The sequence below is a fragment of the Nansenia antarctica genome (assembly GCF_963989245.1).
Source record: "Nansenia antarctica genome assembly, chromosome: 3".
Lineage (NCBI taxonomy): Eukaryota > Metazoa > Chordata > Actinopteri > Argentiniformes > Microstomatidae > Nansenia > Nansenia antarctica.
Genome location: NC_137688.1, coordinates 35721420 through 35737950, shown reverse-complemented (window position 1 = coordinate 35737950; position 16531 = coordinate 35721420). Strand labels below are relative to the sequence as shown.

The window sequence follows — 16531 nt, the reverse complement described above, 5'->3', positions numbered from 1 at the left end:
TTCTAGAATCAAGGAAAACTAATTGTAGCTCAGAATGAGAGTTGATGAAAATAACGGCTAGGGAGGCCCATCACTCAAAGCCAGTTCATTTCCTTCGATTAGTTTCGGTTTCGATTCAGTGTGTATGTGCCCTAGTGTTTAACAAGGTTTTACATACCGATCTGGTAAGTAGGCTGATCCCTCATATCATGTGCGATCACATCATTGGTGTCGACGCTGTGGTGTGGTAACAACACATGTCCGCCAGGGGGCACTGTCTCTCTAACCCTGACATTCCGCCATCAGACTATCAGTAGACCGATGCTCAGACGCGTCCGTTACAATTGGATTGATTAAAATTACCGTTTCGTCGCTTTTAAGGCTGGACTCTCAATGAGAAACATTTCTCTCTACAGGCTAAAAAGAAGACGGTGGTTCTCTTATCTTCGTATCTTATTTCTATGTGAGATTGCTCTGTGGGGAACTGGATAGATTTTAATCTATACAATATCTATTAAAGACATAACAACATAATGTGTAGCACAGTTTGTGAAAGGAGCTTTAAAAAGTTGAATTACCAGCCAACCAACCCAACAATTTCATTCAAACACATTTCATATTATTTTAAAGGTATAACACTGCTACTCTCAAGCCAGTATGACTGGGTAATAAACATGAGGCCAGTGACAACATATCTTCTCAGCATCCCTGGGAACTTAACGTAAAATGACAGGACTGCTGAAAACACATCATTTGGTGTAAACATTTATTGGTTTCAAACAGAAATAAAAACTTGCACCAGCACATTGTACAGCTCTCCTGAATCCACACGTCTTAAATAGAAATCGGAGGGGAAGGGTGGCGGTGTCATGTGTACTTAGTTTCCAGTGACCCATCTGAGAGGATAAGACAGGAAAACGTTTGAATTGAATAAATCAGGAGCATTGGCTCGGCCATCTAAGGCATTGAGATGGGGTTATTTTAACAGGAAGATTTTGAGGACATGAAGATCAGAATTTCTAAAAATATGCCAATGAAATATGCTGTTTGTCTCAACTTTTAACTTAAAACCAAGAAGAAAAAAAATAATAAACCAAAACACAATCAAACCAACATCTTCTCTCCTCGTGCCAGTGCAAAGCTAACATTCACCATGTAGAAAAGTGACTGAATAATTTAGCTACCATATAACCGATTTATTGTGTGGGTCAACATTTTACAAATGGCATTGGATATCTCCAGGGGTCGTTTTTTCGCCAGAGATACCAGAGTCATATTAGAAGGCACAAAAAGAAAACCGTTCTGCTGTTCAAGAAGACTCCATAATCTGCTGCTCACATCGCACACCATGTGACTTATAATACTGTAGGTGCACCCTAACTTTACATCTTTGGGTGTAAAGCGTGTTGACACCAAGTTAGGGTGCGCCCAAAAGAGAGTGAAACAAACATTCCTTATGAGAAACACTTTAGCATTGTCCTCAGCCGGGGGTAATAGCAACAAATTCAGAGTTGTAACAAATATAAAACAAAAAAAATAACACATGCTGCCCTTTGATATGTTCAAGCCAATTTGTCTGTAAAAAGATTAGCAAATCCATTATTGTAATTTGTTTTTTTTGTGTGTTTTTTGTATTGTTGTTGTTTGTTGTTGTTGATGTTGTCAACATCAGTTGGATAATTTTTTTTGTACACGTTTTTCAAAATTGTTTCAAAAAAAGTGGAGAACATTACAAAGACAAACACATTCCCAAAGTCTCTACAACTCAAGTGAAAACCTGTGACGTAATGCCAACGAAGTGAGTGTCCGGTAGTGGAGGGTGATAGGCTGGCGTAGGGGGGTCCAGTGGCAGCAGTGACAGGTGATGGTGGTGGTGGTGTGAGGAGAAGGAGGAGGAAGAGGAGGGGGGGGGGGGGGGCATGGTACCCCTAAACGCCCCCGACCCCCCCCCTGTTATTGAGAGCTGGCCCTCTCCAGGTTGTGAAACTCATCACTGTGTCTCTTGCTAGTTGTGAGTTTGAACGTGGTGAGGAGGGGGCTGCTGTGCTTGAGCAGGGCATTCTGCGCTGCGTACTTGGAGGGGAACATGGCCAGGATGGTGTAGGTGGAGGCCAGGTCGTTGGGGGGTGGGGGGGGGGGCTTGCAGTGGTCAGTGTTTGTGTCACCGTTGTTAGCGTCCCCAGCCCCCCCGCAGTGCAGCCCTGGCTGGCGCTCACACAGCCACTTGATCATAGCACCCCCTTTGGACAGTTCACCCAGCAGGCCGTCCGCCTCGGTACGGCTGATCCCCTCAGGCAAGTGTGTCACCTCCAGGATCCGATCATTTACTGCACGGAGAGAGAGAGAGAGAGAGAGAGAGAGAGAGAGAGAGAGAGAGAGAGAGAGAGAGAGAGAGAGGGAGAGAGAGAGAGAGAGGGAGGGAGAGAGACAGAGGGAGAGAGAGAGAGACAGAGAGAGAAAGAGAGAGACAGAGAAAGAGACAGAGAAAGAGACAGGGAGAAAGAGAGAGACAGAGAGAGAGAGGGAGAGAGAGAGGGAGAGAGAGAGAGAGACAGAGAGAGAGAGAGAGAGCGAGAGAGAGAGGGAGAGACAGAGAGAGAGACAGAGAGAGAGAGACAGAGAGAGAGAGACAGAGAGAGAGGGAGGGAGAGAGAGACAGAGAGAGAGACAGAGAGAGAGAGACAGAGAGAGAGAGAGACAGAGAGAGAGAGGGAGGGAGAGAGAGAGACAGAGACAGAGAGAGAGAGAGACAGAGAGACAGAGAGTGTGATACAGCAGTTGGGAAGATCTCACTGGCGATTGGTTTGATGTGTCATTCGTTTGTTGTTATGACCTCTGTGGCTCAGTTGGTAGAGCATGGCGCTTAGGTTGTGGGTTCGGTCCCTGCCGAGACCATATGCACTCACTACAATGTAAGTCGCTTTGTATAAAAGCTAAATGGCATATATTAACAACAACCATCAACCAAAACACAGTAAGGGATCCTCATCTTCAAAAAAAAACTTAAAGAATCAGCACATTCTTCATAAGCAGGCACAGTCAGGCTGTTTTGCCAGGTGTGAATTCTGCCCCGTCTGTAAATAATTCTGCTTGGATTTTACAAACACCACCCTCTCCTCCTACACTGCACAGCAGGCACATTTCAACAAAAAACTGGGCTGGCCATAAATGTTGCATTATTCAAATCCACATCAAACTGCTTCTTAATATATATATATATAAATAAATAAAAAATATATGTAAGACACGAAAGGTTACTTGACCAATTATAATGCTTGATACATTTAAACTGAAGATGATGGTTCAGTGAGCACAACTTGAAAGCCTTCGAAATTAACCAGGCGGGGGGGGGTCAGTTAAGGACAACTTCTTATGTACACTGAACAAGCTAACATCACCATCATCTTAGGACTTCTACCCTAGAGTGAGGTCCCTCTCTATTACCTGGATCACCTACACTGAGATCTGTAGACAAGGCTTTCCTGGCCGGCTTCCTGCCTCTGCCCCCATGCCGGATTCCCATTGGCCCCTGCGGGAGAAGGAAGCAGACACGTTGATCTCTAATTGTGAGAGAGAGACAGAGAGAGAGAGAGAGACAGAGAGAGAGAGAGAGAGAGAGAGAGACAGAGAGAGAGAGACAGAGAGAGAGACAGGGAGAGAGAGACAGAGAGAGAGAGGGAGAGAGAGAGAGAGACAGAGAGACAGAGAGAGAGAGAGAGAGACGTTGATCTCTAATTGTGAGTGGCTTTGGATAAAAGCATCCGCTAAATAGTTCAAATGTGATGTTAAATGGCTGGGATGTGGGAGGATCCACATGGCAAAATGATGCTAAATTATTTTATGACTTTTAATATCCAGATTTCTGACAAAGATGTTTGTCTACCTCCAGGACAATTCTTTCTACCCATCAGCTAAATCAATGTTTCGTACTATGTTTTATTTTATTTTTTTCACACGTGAAAAGCCTGAAGGTTGTGTGAAGGTAGTCTGAGGATTCACCTGGTGGTTGGGGACCATGTGGGCGGCGTGGAGCAGCGGGGGGCGGAGGGGGGGGTTGTACTGGAGGGGCTGTCCCAGCAGAGGGAAGCGACCGTCACCTGTTCACATCAGGAGAGAGAGAACAGTCAAGGGACACACAGGACAGTATGTGCTCCACATTTAGCTCTGATAACGCCAACTGCCATTTAAGGACTTTTGTTCATTTTAGTTTATTATTATTGTTGTTGTTGTTGTTGTTGTTATTATTATTATTATTATTATTATTGTATTATAATACAATTGTTGTCCTTTTTTGTCTTGTTGTTGTTGTTATACAGCACATTGGGTTCAAGAAATGCACTTTATAAATCCAATCCAGGCATTATTATTATTATTATAAAAATGTGTTTGGTACCCACCGTGTCCTGGGGGGAAGGGCCGGGGGAACTGGGGCATGATGGGGATGGGGATGGGCGTGAGGCCGGAGCGCATGTTCTTGATGCTGACGAGGTGAGCCGGAGACGGGGACTGGGCCGGGGAGGTAGAGGGGCTGCCCAGCTGAGGACTGCTCTGGAACGCACCAGACAACCAGAGGAAAGACTAACGTCAAGGAAAGGAAGGGAAGCCTGTCTTTTTTCTTTCTTAAAGATTTTTTAAATGCCTGAAGTCTGTTTCAATAATCAGAACAGATTTATTTAAAAAACGGCCAAATCAACAGCCTTGTTGTAAATAACTTCAGTGTTATTGTGTATTTATTTGTTTACTGTGACTTTGAAACTTTATTTATTAGGCCTTCTGCTGTTGTAGCCCATCTGCCTCAAGGTTCGACGCGTTTGTGCGTTCTGAGCTGCTTTTCTGCTCACCACAATTGTACAGAGTGGTGAGTTACCGTAGCCTTTGAGTTACCGTAGCCTTTCTCTGGCCATTCTACATTGACCTCTCTCATCAACAAGGTGTTTCGGTCAGCAGAACTGCCGCTCACTGGATGTTTTTTCTTTATTGTACCATTCTGTCATCTCTAGAGACTGTTGTGCGTGGAAAATCTCAGGAGATAAGCAGTTTTAGAAATACTCAAACCAGCCCATCTGGCACCAACACTCATGCCACGGTCAAAATCACTGAGAACAAATTTTTATTTTTTTTCATTCTGATGGTTGACGTGAACATTACCTGAAGCAGCTGGTCTGTATCTGCAGGGTTTTGTGCATTGCGCTGCTGCCACACAATTGGCTGACTAGATAATTCCAAGAATGAGAAGGTGTACAGGTGCTCCTGATCAAGTGTTCAGTGCAGTGGCGGACTGGCCATCGGGCAAGCCTGGCAAATGCCAGGAGGGCCGCGAGACTCTGGGCCGCTCAGAATGTATTATATAAAAAATAAATGAATAACATATTTGTAATTTTGTCTCAGGTGATTTTCATTGAAAATAACTTATTTCAGCAGACCGCGGCCCAAAACTTTTTATGCCGGCCCGGGCCGTTCGTGCTGTTCTGCGCGTATGCCCAGGGCCAGGGCCTAACGAATTTTCTCATGGTCAACTCGTTGCTACGCAAAGCTAGATAACTCGAGTAGAAGAAGAAGAATAGAATATAAGAACAAAATATGTTTGCGAAGCAAGCAGGTGCCAGCAACACTCCTCAACTAGCACTAAGACTAACATTGAACTTGTGAGAGAGAGAGGGAGAGAATGGGAGACATGTTCACTATGGGGTGTACTCACTTTTGTTGCCAGCTGTTTAGACATTAACAGCTGTGTACTGAGTCATTTTCAAAGGACAATACATCTATACTGTTATTCAAGCTGCACACTGACTACTTTAAGTTATATCAAAGTTTCAGTAGGATAATGTTATCCCCTGAAAGGATATGACAGAATATTTGAAAAAATCTAAAGGGTGTACTCACTTTTGAGATATACTGTATATAATAACATAACACATATTATATTTAATATTATTATTATATATTTTATTAACAACAAAAAAGCAAAGGGTGGCTACTTTGAGGAATCTAAAATATAAGACATATTTAGAGTTATTTCACACTTTATTGTTAAATACATAATTCCTGTGTGTTCATTCATAGTTTTGATGCCTTCAGTGAGAATCTACAATGTACCAAATAGTCATGAAAATAAAGGAAACGCATTGAATAAGAAGGTGTGTCCAAACTTTTGGCCTGTACTGTACAAGCATTAAAAATATGGGGGCGCTTAGGTGGCTTAGTGGATTAAGCGCTGACCATGTACCGCAGGGCTCCCGGTTCGATTCCAGCCGCGGACATATCCTGCATGTCATCCCTTCTCTCTCTCTCACCCATCCTTCCTGTCATAATCTCTACTATATCTGTCATTAAAAATAAAAATATGAGTGGGACTGCCCCACTCAGAAAAAATCACTTACAAAAATAAAATAAAAATACTTGATGGTTCTCACCTGGGAGTTGTCCATGGGGGGCATCTCTGTGGACCTCTGGCTCCGCGTGTGGTCCAGACTGTAGTACTTGTTGTGTTTCCACTGGGGGGGGGAGTGGGCCTGAGGCTGGTGGTTGGGGGGGAGGGTCAACTGCATCATCACCATGCCTCCGCCACCGTGTGGATGGTGCACACCTGCAGCCAATCACAACCACCGACGTTCGTGACATTTAGACGAAATTGAGAATATCGTAAATATATCGGTATCATAAAACCACAGCTATAATTCATGCAAATCCAATTTAAAAATATTGTTAACCCGAACACAGCCTCTCTCTCAGATGAGATGCTCTGCGTGGGGGATTAAAAGTAACAATTTGTAACAGAGATATCCGTGTTGACTTATGAATCACTAAGCTGACTGGACAGCAAATATCGTCACAAGGACAATGAGGCATTCAAACTTAATCACACTATAATGTCCAGCCCCAAACTAGCCAATTAAACATGTTTATCAGACGCTGAAGGTTAAACCCTCTCGCGACCTTCTTTTCACCTCGTTATTATGGAACTGAAAAGGTTGTCTCTCATAATAATTACACTGGATAATAAAACCAATAACGGTCGTCTAGCTAGCCCTCAGGTCAGGGTCTGCGTCTGTCTCCCCAAGGGTAATACAACATTTAGTGTGGTTTTAAGTTTTCCCCCCCATCTGAGGGGAAGACTGGCTACTCTGACAAGGTAAAAGAAACCACTATGGTAATACAGTATATAGGTCTATTAAAATGTAAGGGTAGGTGGCCTGGGGTGGTCCCGTGGTCTAGCACCGCCGTCTACAGTGCCACATATGCCCATGTCGGCATGGGTTTCGAATCCGGCCCATGCCCTGCTGACATGCCCTCTCTCTCTCCCTTCTTCTCCTTACTTTCCTGTCTACATTCACTATCTCTATCCGATAAAATGAAAAATATGAGTGGGACTGCCTCACTCAGAGAAACAAAGTTTCTAAACTTTAGAGAAATAAATAAATAAATAATAATAATAATAATAATAATGTATGGGTAGGCGGGTGGCTGGGTGTGTGTCATGTCTGTTGCAGGCGCCAGTGAGGGACGGGGAGACTCGGGGAGGGGCCTGACCAGGGGAGGGGCCTGACCTGTGCACTGCTGTCCTGGGTGGTGCTGGGAGCCACACGGAGACGCGGCGCGGGGGAACTGCATCTGCTCCGACCCCGGAGGAGGTAAGAAGCTCACTGAAGAACTGGAGAGAGAGAGAGACACACACACACGTCTGTCAATATTTATATCAACAGCAAAGGCTATTGAACGAACACAGACACACACACACACACACACATATTTGTGTCAAGATTTACATGAAGGCTATTGACGATCTAAAGCCATGCCACTGAGTCAGAAAACTCAGTATCGCTTCATCGTTTGTGTTCAAATTGAGCTCAGTTCTAATGACAGTGGTCCAAAACCGCATTTTAGCAGCAGCAGCAGTGGCACCAATTACACAGCAGCACAGCATCTCTGCCTGGCACACCTGAAGCCATCCTCCACCTTGGCTGATGGGAGGAGGAGCTAGAGGAGGAGGTACAGATGGAGGAGGAGGAGGATGTGCAGATGAAGGAGGAGGGAGGTGCAGATGAAGGAGGAGGGAGGTGCAGATGGAGGAGGAAGTGGAGGTGCAGATAGAGGAGGAAGTGGAGGTGCAGGAGGAGGAGGACATGCAGATGGAGGAGGAGGAGGTGCAGATGGAGGAGGAAGTGGAGGTGTAGATGGAGAAGGAGGAGGTGCAGATGGAGGAGGAGGAGGTGCAGATGGAGGAGGAGGGAGGAGCAGATGGAGGAGGAGGTGCAGATGGAGGAGTCACAGTCCTCATGGGAGTGGAGGTGTTATATTAAGGCCGGCAGTAGACGCAGCCTCTGATGAATTGCCCTGAGACTGCCCTACTAAAAGGTGCTCATTAGAGCTGCAGGAACAATGTGAAAGTGACCTGCTGTCTCTCTATCTCCCTCTCTCTCTCCATCTCCCTCCATCTCCCTCTCTCTCTCTCCATCTCCCTCTCTCTCTATCTCCCTCTCTCTCTCTCTCTCTCTCTCTCTCTCTCTCTCTCTCACCAGTGCCCCCGTAATATCAGAGGCGCTAATCCTCTGGAACGCACGTGGATTGATTCAGGCCATGGGCCTGTAGAGGACATGAATTACATGTTTGTTATCCCCCAGACCCAGCACCATTAATCAGGGATAACTAGAGACCTTTTAATTATTCTTTCATCATTTCTCATCTTCAAAAAGGGGCTTTTGGAATCGAGTCTGAATTGAGCAGCGGCTCTACTTTGAAAGATGATGTCATTATCAGTGCGCACAAATACGCACGCCACACACACACACACGCCACACACACACACACACACACACACACACACACACCTCATGGTGCTAGTTAAGAAGACACCTCATGGTGCTAGTTAAGAACATGGTGCTAGTTAAGAACATACCTCATGGTGCTATGGTGCTGATTTGGTGGGATAACGCTGTAGTAGACCTGCATGCCGGCCATGGGCATGGCTCCTCCTTGGTTGGGGAGGATGAGGGGCTGCTGATAGGGCTGCTGAGGCATACTCTGAGGCCCCTGGGGCAGAGAGACCTGCTGGACACAAACACAGCATATCCCCACCATCACTCATTTGCAAGCTTAGAGAAATAAAATAAATTATGACATTTTTAAAAAAGACGACATTTAAATATGACAAGAGACAATGTAATACGGAGCGAATCCCTTTTCCAATTTCGGGGTTCGATTGGTACCCTCATTAAATTTCCCAGTCAAGGCAAGAGACGCTAACAAGAGAACTGTTGTTGCTGACGTTGGAGGAGGGAATAACTAACCTGATAAGATGGCATAGAGGGGGGGTACTGGACCATCATGCCTTGCATCTGATTACCCATATTGCTGTGCTGGCTGCTGACAATGTTTTGATTGGTAGCTTGCTGCACTGCCACCATGCTCTGGTAGCTCTGCGGCTGGCTAGGCATCACGGCCTGGTAACCTGCAGGAGAACAGGACAGACACATGTTCTGAGACCCTGAACAAAAGGAAAACAACATGGAACCACGCAGAACTTAACAAAATGGTGACGTGTCTGTTGTGTTCACAATATGCACGGGTGGATGGATGAATGGATAGATAGATAGATAGATAGATAGATGACATTGAGCCTCCACCCACCACCGCTTTGGTTGCTCTGTATGCAGGCTGTCTACGGGGGTCTGATAGGTCATGGGAGCTCTACGGACCACAGCCATCCAAATGTATTATAATTGTAACACTACAACCAAGTTTCGATTAGGAAACTCAATGTGTGGGCCAGGGTCTCAGAAGTTCTAAGTCGCTCTGGAGAAATGGGTCAGGCAGCACACTGAAACACGACACAGACTCGTCAGGTACGTTTAAAGATGAACAATATAACATTTATTTTCGTGAATTTCAGTTATCTTCTTTCTCTTTTCTTTTCAAGCATGACATTAACATATTACAATAATCAAAATAAATGTTTTCCCTTTTAACTCAATTCTTTCATTCAGGTTTCCCAGTTTACAACTGAGTAGTCGACGATGTAGCAATCACCTGTCAGGTAGGTATAAATGTTTCACTTTTACTTAACATTTGAATGTTATTTGAGTTCCCTATTATTATTATTATTATTCAGGCACTCATTAATTTTATTTGTTCCTAATTTTGAATTATTATAGTTTTATAAATCCTATTTTAAAGTGCCTCTACCTTAAGGTGATCTGGTTTTATTATTATTTTGATTCAATTCAACCTTCTATTTCAACCCAAAAAAACTTACCAACCGTTCCTTTAATGGAACTCAATAAGCAGCAGACAACAAAACAAAAAAAACATGTTTCCTTCGAGGAACTCAGTAGTATTGCTCTCACTGCATCAACATGTAATCTCACAGGAATGCACAGATTATAAATATAAATCTAGAAAAGTTTCAGGTGTATAGTTCAAATATTACTCTCATCAAAACAAAACAATACGGTAGCTCAGAATCTAATTCCAGTGCATATCCCAGTAAATGCAAGCAGAGCAATACTTACAAATCACAGTAGTAAACAACAATATAATATTTCCATACAACTTCAAAAATCAGTTAACTTGTGCTTTGGTTCTTCTCAATAAGGCAACAGATCCAGGGATTCCTTGTGTTCAGATGTGTGGGGCAATAGAGCACGATTGTCCTACCACTCTGTCGTTAAACAGGAATAATTCAAGCATCTATCCTTTTCTCTCGATCCAGCTCAAGGTTTTGGCTCGCCACTCCAGGAACCAACGGCACCTCTCTCCATCAGAAGCGAGCTGGGCTGAAGAATCGGTTCTGGTAGAATCACACACTCCCAGTATACAGGAAGACGAAGACCTGGCCGAGACTTTGCCTTCGGCAAATAGCAGCAGAATTGTAACTCCTACAGGTCTTTCAAGGTTCGGTGGATACGTGTTACTCCGTTCTCTGCCTCAACATGCACCTGGTTCACACCTGGTTCATAGCCACGCAAATAGCAAAAGGAAGTGCTATTTTCCAGTACCGCCTCTTGACCTAAACGGGCGCGCTCTCTCTCTCTCACTCTCTCTTTTTCTTCTTCTATTGCACCTGTGTAACGTCACTGACTGTAAAATACGTTTCAAAATAAGAGTCCTCCAACCATAAATTCATCTTGCAGGTTTTAAAATATTATTTAACCCATAAGCAATTTAGCTTATTGTCTTCTATTTTTTTCTACAAGTAGACATATATTCACAGTTGTTTTCTACTATCTTATGTTAGACAGCTATTGTGCATTTACAGTGTTCTGGTAACCTGGGTTACATAATGGTTCAACTTGACGCGAATGCCCTGACTGAACTGTCTCAACTGATGGCTTGGGTCATTGTCTTTGTATTGCTTTCAAAATGACTTAAGCATGAAGAAATTAATACAAAAACAAACAAACATATAGACAACCTTGAAAAAAAATTACATCACATGACAGGAACAAAAGAAGACAGAGTACATTACAGGAAAACTGTAGCAAAGTAAGAACAAAGAGAGGACAAATAGTCGTACTTCTGTGTGCAAGTTTGACCCATCTTCTGAAGAGTAATTCAGAGGACGAGGGAGAAAGGAGTCCATTTCTGTCTGACATTGTGTCGACAAAAAATGTGACTGAAAAGTGGGACAATGGGATGAATAGCGGTGCCTCCTGAGAAAGACTCGCGCGGGGCTATTTTTACCAGCGGTCTCACCTCCACTTACAGTACAAACCAAGCATGAAATTACTATTATATCAAACGTACACCATTCCAGCCGAACGAACAGGGAATAGGATAAGATTGCCTTTATACAGTACGGGAGGTACGTGTCGCTCGCGGGCAAGTTAATGTCCATCGTCGTCGTGGTTACACTTTATGCATTCTTCTCTGAAAGGCACCTTCTAGCAGGTATGACGACCCCTAGCAGAGGTGGCGGAGGGCAGACCAACACCGCCGTGGCTGACGAGAAGAGGAGTGAGGGGCTGAAAAAGAGACCGGTTCACTGTGAGAATCATAGGCCTCTCAGACAGCGCCCCGGTCCCGGATTCTGCACCTCCGGTTCTTACAAACCCAATAGCCACCCCCACCCGACCCCAGAGTAACCCCCTGAACCACCCCAGCATGACCCCACACTGACACAAGTCTTTATTCTTCTAGGTCTACCCCCCCCCCCCCCCCCGCCCCCAGAATAACCCCCTTAACCACCATTTTGTCATTCTTCACAACCCATCTTAACGTCCCACTAACACCTAACAGTCCTCGCACCTCTGACCTGGGTACTTCCACTGTGTTGTTCTTCCCTAGAGTACAGACATTTAAAAATATATATACATATATAATAATAAAAAAGGTAGACAATTGTAAACGGCAAACAATGTCCTATTGCTTTTATGATGATGCAAGAGGTAGGAAACGTTGGTTAGTTTCTCTGTGGTGAGGCATCGCCAGACATCGGCCAGCAGAGACGATACATTGTTACATTCTCCTGTGTGTCGTTCCCCCCCCTCAGTAAAAGCTGCTTTCTCAGCCTCTCTCTCTCCCCTTCCCACCCTCCCTCTCTCTCCCCTTCCCTCCCTCCCCTTCCTCCCTCTCTCTCCTTCTCATTCTCTTCCCCTCCCTCCCTCTCCCCATCCCTCTCTCTCCCCTTCCCACCCTCTCCCTCCCTCCCTCTCTTCCCTCCCTCCCTCCCTCTCTTCCCTCCCTCCCTCCCCCCCCCCCCCTCCCGTGGAGCCAGCCAGATGATGGAGTAGCTCTTTCTTATTCTATCCAGTAAAAGGGCCACAGAGAACCGTTGAGCGGGAACTAACAACCTGCCCCCCGTAGTGGCGAGGAGAGAACCGAACAGAGAATCAGCAGAACAGGCGTCTCTCTGGGAGAAACTCATAGCTCACCAAGACAAAAACCCAGAGGACCCTCAATAGAGGCTTCTGGGACGCGCCGGCCGGCCGCGGCTCACTTGTGAGAAAGAAACGCATCACATGACAGGAACAGACAAGAGCGGAGGGACGTCTGGGACAGGAACAGCAGGCAAAGTGGGCAGTTTTACGGGTCTCTCTCTGTACGGGGACGTGTTCTTTCATCCTGGTCCCAGACACCCAAATGGGTTTTCATGCTTTTATAATGCAGCCCAGTATTACCGTTATCATTGTGCCTGGAGTCCAGTTCTACAAGTAGTTTGAACTGGTAAGAAACCAGCTGTCCAAAAGAATAGCGTGTCTTTTGCTTCCCTATTGGCTCGGAGGAGAATACTGCTTGATTGGAAATCACCGAAACCGCCCAGTCTCAGCATGGCTGAGAGACCTAATGCTATATCTTAAATTAGAAAAAAATAAATACACAATTAGAGGTTCCACAAGCAAATTTTATTCTACATGGGGCTCTGTGTTGGCATATTTTGATGGTCTTAAGACTCTCCCTGAAGTTCCAACCTGAGGGATGCAGGCTTCTGTCACCTCTCTAGTGTTGGTCCATGTGATGTTGCGATGACCTGTCTCTGTCTCTGTAGATCCTATATGTACTGTCTTGGTAGTTACCTGGTTGCAGCTGTGATACAACATTATTATTGTCCAGTGTGAACATTTATTTTAATCTATTTTCTTTTTCCTTTTTTAATGTTATTACTATGCCAATGTAACTTTAGGGCCCTGCGGGAAATGTTTGGGGTTGGGTGGGGGGGTGGGCAGAAATGTGTAAAAAAAATGAAAATCAACATGTTTAATCATACTGTATTGTGTAACCATTGAATAAAAATACTTGAAAAAAAACGAAAAAAGAAACCAGCTGTCCCCGCTGTCCGACTAAGGGTCGGTGTGTTACCACAAAGTGCTTCGTGATTGGTTGAATCAGGTGTGTACGTCTAGGCTGGAACAAAAGCCTGCCAACCTTGAGACCCCCAGGACCAACACAAAACTCTGGTTGAGAGGTAGAGATAGAGCAGTAGAGAGAGAGAAAGTGGGAGAGGTAGAGGGGTAGAGAGAGAGAGAGAGAGGTAGAAGGGTAGAGGGGTAGAGAGAGAAAGAGAGATGGAGGTAAAGAGGTAGAGAGAGAGAAAGGTAGGTAGAGAGAGAGAGAGATGGGGAGGTAGAGGGGTAGAGAGAGAGATGGAGAGGTAGAGAGAGCAGTAGAGAGAGAGCAGTAGAGAGAGAGAGAGAGATGGGGATGTAGAGAGAGAGATGGGGAGGTAGAGAGAGAGATGGGGAGGTAGAGAGAGCAGTAGAGAGAGAGAGATGGAGGTAGAGAGATGGGGATGTAGAGAGAGAGATGGGGAGGTAGAGAGAGAGATGGGGAGGTAGAGAGAGCGAGAGAGAGAGGGGGGGAGTTACCTGGTGGCTGGGGGGGCTGGGGCAGGGGCTGGTTCTGGGGGCTGTTGTAGTGCACAGGGGTGATGGGCCGGTAGTGCTGGTTGGAGTGTGGGTACTGAGCTGGTGCACAGTAACATGTTGGCATCTGCAGCAGAAAAAAAATAACTCAACTGTCTCAGGCTTCCTCTGACCACTTTTAAATCTGATTACATAAAAAGTGGGTTAACACAAATATCAATGGGGGGGGTGAGGGAGTATGAGGGGTGAGGGGTATGAGGGGTGAATAGGGGGTATGAGAATGAATAGGGGGTATGAGGGGTGAGTAGGGCATGAGGGGTGAGGGAAGGGGCGGTATGAGGGGTGACCATACCTGCTGCATGTAGCTCTGCTGCTGCATGACTGGCTGACCCATCGGGGGGGCTGCAGTAGGGTAAGCTTGGGCCGGCACAGGTACTGGCTGGCAGGGGGGGGCCACCATGTAGCCTGTCTGCTGGGGCGCCTGGAGCACCATGGAGGAGTGGTACATGGCAGGGTGCGCCTCCGGGCCCTCGCCTGACGCCTGCCGTACCAGACTCATGTGGCTGAACTGGCCACCCAGCCCGTCTTGCTGCAAGACATTTACATGACGTTCACATTTGTTTGGCATTTAGCAGCAGACGCCTTTATCCAAACGATAAACAAATATAATTGTCTAGTAAGTAAGTGAAATCATTCCAGTCATAAGAATGTAAGAAAAAGTCATCTATGCTATGACCAGGGGGTCATTGGGAGTTAAGCCCAATGCACACGGCGTGCGATTTTGATCGAACATTAGATTCTCAATTCACACCAATGAATGAATGTGAATGGAGAATCGAATGTTGTCGTGCGACAATATGGGGTAGTGGGGATTGGGGAGGGCGTCTTGCCCTGTCTGTCTGCATTTCAGGGCCAGGCAGTTAGAAGCAGGGATCCCCATACATTAATATCACCAAAGCACTCCAGATTAGGTCATCTAAGACTAAGAAGTTGTTGAGCAGTAGGGTTTGAAATGTAGCCTTCCTATTCATGGATTATTCAGCTCCAACATCTGGTGAAAAATCAATTATTCAAAAGCAGTTTCCACTGGTTTAATGAATCATAGAGGGACATCGTTTGGTGGAAATTAGGTCAGAAAAGAGGTTAACAGAATGCGTGAGCTACATCGGTGGTATTAAGGCTAACAGGCTCACTCACACTTAGCTCACATGTCAATCATCAACTCCACAGCTAGGGATACTGTGGGACTACACACTAAAGAGGCTTTCACCTCCAGAAAAATACCCCAAAACCTCTGTAGGAAAATAATGAACTGTAGAATATTAAAAACTTATCGACCTTATCGACAATATGAGATAGTTAACGGATACAGACCACTGATGCTACATCATAACAAGGTCACGTGAAGGACCGAGTCATTAATGTGACACGGTGCGTAGAGGCACGTTGGGAGGGCGAAGAAGACATGTAGCGGAGGAGAGGAGAGAGAGGGGGGAGGGAGGGAGGGAAGAAAAGAAAAAGAGGATTGGTACCACAGTGTATTGTTGGTTAGGGGAGACAGGCAGGAACTGAGGAGGCGGGTAAGAGATGGTTGAGTACTGGAGAGGCTGAGCGGAGGGCTGGAGGGGCCGAACCGGCTGAAGGAGGAACAGAGTAGAGAGGCATATGAGTTCAGTCAGAGGGGGTTAGGATGGAGGGAGGCTCACACTAGAGCTGGGCCACACTGAAGACCTGAGGGTTAACTGGTACTCTGAGGTTCAGCTGGTAGAGCGTGCCCCTAACGACACTTAGGTCGTGGGTTCGATTCCTGCTTGGACCATATATACTGGAAAATGTTAGTAGAGCATGGCGCTAACAACGCTACGGTTGTGGGTTCGATTCCCACTGGGAGCACAATATAAGTCCATTTGGATAAAAGTCTCACCTAAATGGCATATATTAAGTAAGAAGTGGGTCGAAATCAAATATGATTTTGGTTTTTCAATGATGGGTTTCCGTTTTTATAATATCAATATGTGGAAGTAGCTGTAAATGTTTTCATTAATTCATGTATCTGTAATTATTCCACGAGCGTGGAGGATCTCGTCAGTCATGTACTTAGCAGTCATTCTCCCTGAACAGATTGGTGGGCTAATATGTTCCACTCTGTGCGGCTAAAATATCGTAAGACTTTAGACATTACACACGTTTAACTCAAATCAATAAGAATAAAGACATGATTAATCGTTCAACGGATGCCCCGCTTTTTTTAAGTA

General features: G+C 45.4%; 1 protein-coding gene across 1 annotated transcript in view; it reads right to left on the bottom strand.

Moving 5' to 3' along the window:
* Positions 1 to 784: 784 nt before the first annotated feature.
* r3hdm1 (R3H domain containing 1) overlaps positions 785 to 16531 on the bottom strand; it is a 29349-nt gene continuing 13602 nt past the window's right edge. Inside the window, exons 13-22 of the mRNA XM_080525858.1 lie at positions 14629 to 14865; positions 14280 to 14403; positions 9267 to 9427; positions 8876 to 9027; positions 7527 to 7630; positions 6393 to 6565; positions 4377 to 4527; positions 3979 to 4076; positions 3424 to 3508; positions 785 to 2306 (exon numbers count right to left, since the gene is read on the bottom strand). Of these exons, the coding sequence (XP_080381984.1) occupies positions 1933 to 2306; positions 3424 to 3508; positions 3979 to 4076; positions 4377 to 4527; positions 6393 to 6565; positions 7527 to 7630; positions 8876 to 9027; positions 9267 to 9427; positions 14280 to 14403; positions 14629 to 14865 (1659 nt within the window). The 3' untranslated portion in view covers positions 785 to 1932. The remainder of the gene's footprint in view (positions 2307 to 3423; positions 3509 to 3978; positions 4077 to 4376; positions 4528 to 6392; positions 6566 to 7526; positions 7631 to 8875; positions 9028 to 9266; positions 9428 to 14279; positions 14404 to 14628; positions 14866 to 16531) is intronic.